The sequence below is a fragment of the Somniosus microcephalus genome, chromosome 9 (genome assembly GCF_052327205.1).
Source record: "Somniosus microcephalus isolate GS21.2 chromosome 9, FLI_Smic_1.0, whole genome shotgun sequence".
NCBI lineage: Eukaryota > Metazoa > Chordata > Chondrichthyes > Squaliformes > Somniosidae > Somniosus > Somniosus microcephalus.
In genome coordinates this window covers 171,016,426-171,019,670 of record NC_140995.1, presented here as the reverse complement: position 1 = coordinate 171,019,670, position 3,245 = coordinate 171,016,426, and the positions used below count along the sequence as shown (strand labels likewise).

General features: G+C 42.5%; 1 protein-coding gene across 1 annotated transcript; it reads right to left on the bottom strand.

Annotated features, from left to right (window-relative positions):
- Positions 1 to 1,043: 1,043 nt before the first annotated feature.
- On the bottom strand, positions 1,044 to 2,206 carry olig3 (oligodendrocyte transcription factor 3). The gene has a single exon (XM_085996241.1). It carries the CDS (start codon positions 1,891 to 1,893, stop codon positions 1,099 to 1,101), a length of 795 nt encoding a protein of 264 aa, XP_085852367.1. The 5' UTR covers positions 1,894 to 2,206; the 3' UTR covers positions 1,044 to 1,098.
- Between the last annotated feature and the right edge of the window lie 1,039 nt (positions 2,207 to 3,245).

Genomic DNA, 3,245 nt, shown 5'->3' with positions numbered 1-3,245 from the left:
CACACGCTACAGCATGAATACCTCAATCTGCTGATCAAGTTTCCTATTACTGATGGGCACATACGAAATGAACGCCAGATTTGCCGCAACATACGGTATTAATAGCGAAAGTTCCAAAAAGTAAGGTGTATCATAAACTTTCTGGTAAGTTGGAGGCGCTCCATCAGCCACCTTCCATTACCTTTGGTACATTTTTATTAGCGGCACCTCCACAACACTCATTATAATCGCTAAAGACTTTTAAGTAAACTCTGCGCGACATTTCTGAGTTTCAGCAAAATGAAAAAATGTTACCGTTGGTGAGAAAGTTGAATTTAGTCATTTGCACGGAGTTTAATCTAAACATTTCAACTTTTCGCGAGCCGCAAGCAGAAACCAACTGGACTGGTTGGAGGCAATGGTCAAATAAAAATATTTACAAATTAAAAAATACCGCTTCCGCCAATTTGTTTTAAGTTGACTTTTATTGAAACGTGATCATTCAGGGACACCGGGCGTTAATAAATATATCCATAAGTCATCGAGATAATACAAAAATAAAAGACACGAGTGTTGTCTTCGATGTGTAACAAAATAGCTGCAGCAAATGTTGAAGAACGTGTGATTTCTTTTTACAACGAGTTTGTTTACCACAAGCCATGCGGATCTGAGCAAACAGGGACAACATAGACACACCTCAGCTAACAACTACATTTCAGCAATCTTATTACCTCTTGTACTATAGGAATTCCAACACTGACAAAATCACATTCTGTCTCTTTCGTTCGCTTTTACTCTATTTGCACTGTTTCCCATGCGTCTGTCCATGTTGATTTATTTATACAGTCAAAGAAATACTCAAGTACCAAATCCTTGTTACAAGGAAATGCATTTTTTCATAACTTGCTTGGCTACACGAGATACCGATTTGGAAAAGAAAATTCACAATTAAAAAAGAAAATCAAGCATGCATGCAATCAGATCTGGCTGTTGGAGTTAGCTGACAGTCTGGTTTTTATGCAACGCAAGGTCAGTCTTTTTAATGCAACTCAAAGTCAGTCTTCGTATGCAACGCGGCGTCTTTTTTTTAATAACAATCACAGCTGGCAAAATCAGACCTTACTTCATTAAGTCTTTACCATCTGTAGAGAGCCTTGGCATGCTGGCTGTGCTTAGGGCTGAGATGTGAGGTGGCGGTGGCACCTGGCAGATGGTACAGGGACATGGCAATCCTGCCCAGTGCTGAAAGGTGTTTCCTAACGGTACAGGAGGTGCTGAGGATGTTTTCAACAGTGAATGAGGGGGTCTCACCGCGCTGATCCCCGGTAGAGAAGCCGAGATTGAGGACGAGGAGGAGGTCAGGGCGCTGCCCAAGATGGGATGGACCTGATGGGCAGATGTGGAGTGTCCTGGATGCCCAGCAGAATGTCCTACTGTCCCGCAATGGAAAGCAGAATGATGCCCGCCGTAAATCTCCCCTACTAGTCTTTTCATCTCTTCCAGAGAGTTCGACAGCATCAGGATGTAGTTTCTGGCCAGCAGCAAAGTGGCGATTTTGGAAAGTTTCCTTACTGATGGTCCATGGGCGTAAGGCATGACCTCTCTGAGCCCATCCATCGCCAGGTTCAAGTCGTGCATCCTTTTGCGTTCTCTCCCGTTGATCTTCAGTCGAAGGTTCTGCAAGTCTTGCTCCGAGAGTTGCTTTTTCACTTTGAACTTGCCTCCCGTCTTGTCCTCAGATCTGCTGAGGGCTGTGATATTGTGTTCATTAGCGAGCTGCTGGAGCAGATCATTCTGTGTTGAAGACACTGAATTCATCCTGGAGTCCTGGTGCTGGAGATGATCTCTCAGATAAATTTCGTCCACGTCTGGCGACGAAGCTCTGCTAGAGAGAGAGCTCGAGTCAGAATTCATTTTATTGCCTCTCGTTATTATGAGATGTTCTCTAGTCAATAGTTTGAGACCTTGTTTTGATGCCAACCTCCAACGTCAGTGACAGAAACGAGCAACAACAACAATAAACCCACAGCGTTTCCTATAAGCTCAGAAGCGCTCCCCAAGCAGGCTGGACCTCTTGGCCAGTTGTGATGTTGAACGAGATTTGGTTTTAAAAGAAGCTTTTTATAGAGGTGCAGAGTGCAGGGAAACAAAAGCTCCCTCCTATACATAATGGTCTTGTTAGTATGACGTGGAGATCATTGAGGGCGGTGCAGCTTTGACGGTTCCATTTAGCTATGTCCTATTCATATTCATTGTGCTTTCTCTTTATGGGACACCCTGCCATGGGCGATCTGAAGAGAGAGAGAGAGAGAGACTGTTACCTCGCAGCGAGCGAGCGTTTAAATAGCACTATGTGAACTGGCCTACACCTTAAAGTTTGTGATTCAGTTAAGCGAGAAGTTACCATTTATACGAGATTCCTGCACAAAGAAATCTATATTCAGCAGAACATAGAGCCACATCTTCAAAATCTATGCTAGTTTATGCACCAGTGTTCTTTAATATTGTAGTTTATCTGTTTAACGTTATCAAGAATAAGGCGCATCGATAGTTTTAAACAAAACATTGCTAACTTTATATAAACGTTTCAAGACTACAGTTTGAAACATACAATTACTGACACGTAACTCGATGGAAATATGAAAATAACCCGCTCGTGCTTCGTGTTAATTGTAAAAATGCATCTTTATTACGAATTCTATGTTTAAGTCAAACGCCTGCCTTATTTCGGTGTTCGCTTAGGCAATCGAACAAGCGTTGAGCAATAGATTCCAACAAAAGGTTTGTTTTAAGATAGCGATTCGCATCACGGAATGGGACAATGTGGTAAGAAAAGGGGATTATAGAGCCTGCGGCTGGAAGATGAGAGTAAACAAGGGTTTGAGGAAAGAGAAACACGCGCCTCCCAGCGACCGAAAACCGCAGAGCCCCGGAGAGGAAGAGACAGTGAAAGAGAACTGCAGTGAAAGAGAACCCTCTCACAAAACTTCAGCCTGATACTCTTACTGTCCTTCTGGGAAACAACACAGACTGATCCCTGACTCAGTGGATATCAGTGATGAAACCATTTCCACGATGCGTATATATGGGGACACGTTATTAATAAACGGGAATCAGCTTCTACACAATATTTTAATACAATTCTCTTTTTTTTTACAAACACGGGATGATCTTTGTAACATTTTTTGTTGTCAAAAGTCATTTCACTTCTGAACGTCACATTTTATATCTGCTCACAATTCACCACAGTATCAGACTGTGTAAAT

Excerpts from the sequence above, each read along its gene's own strand:
- olig3 (XM_085996241.1), bottom strand. The coding sequence starts at position 1,893 with ATGAATTCTGACTCGAGCTCTCTCTCTAGCAGAGCTTCGTCGCCAGAC.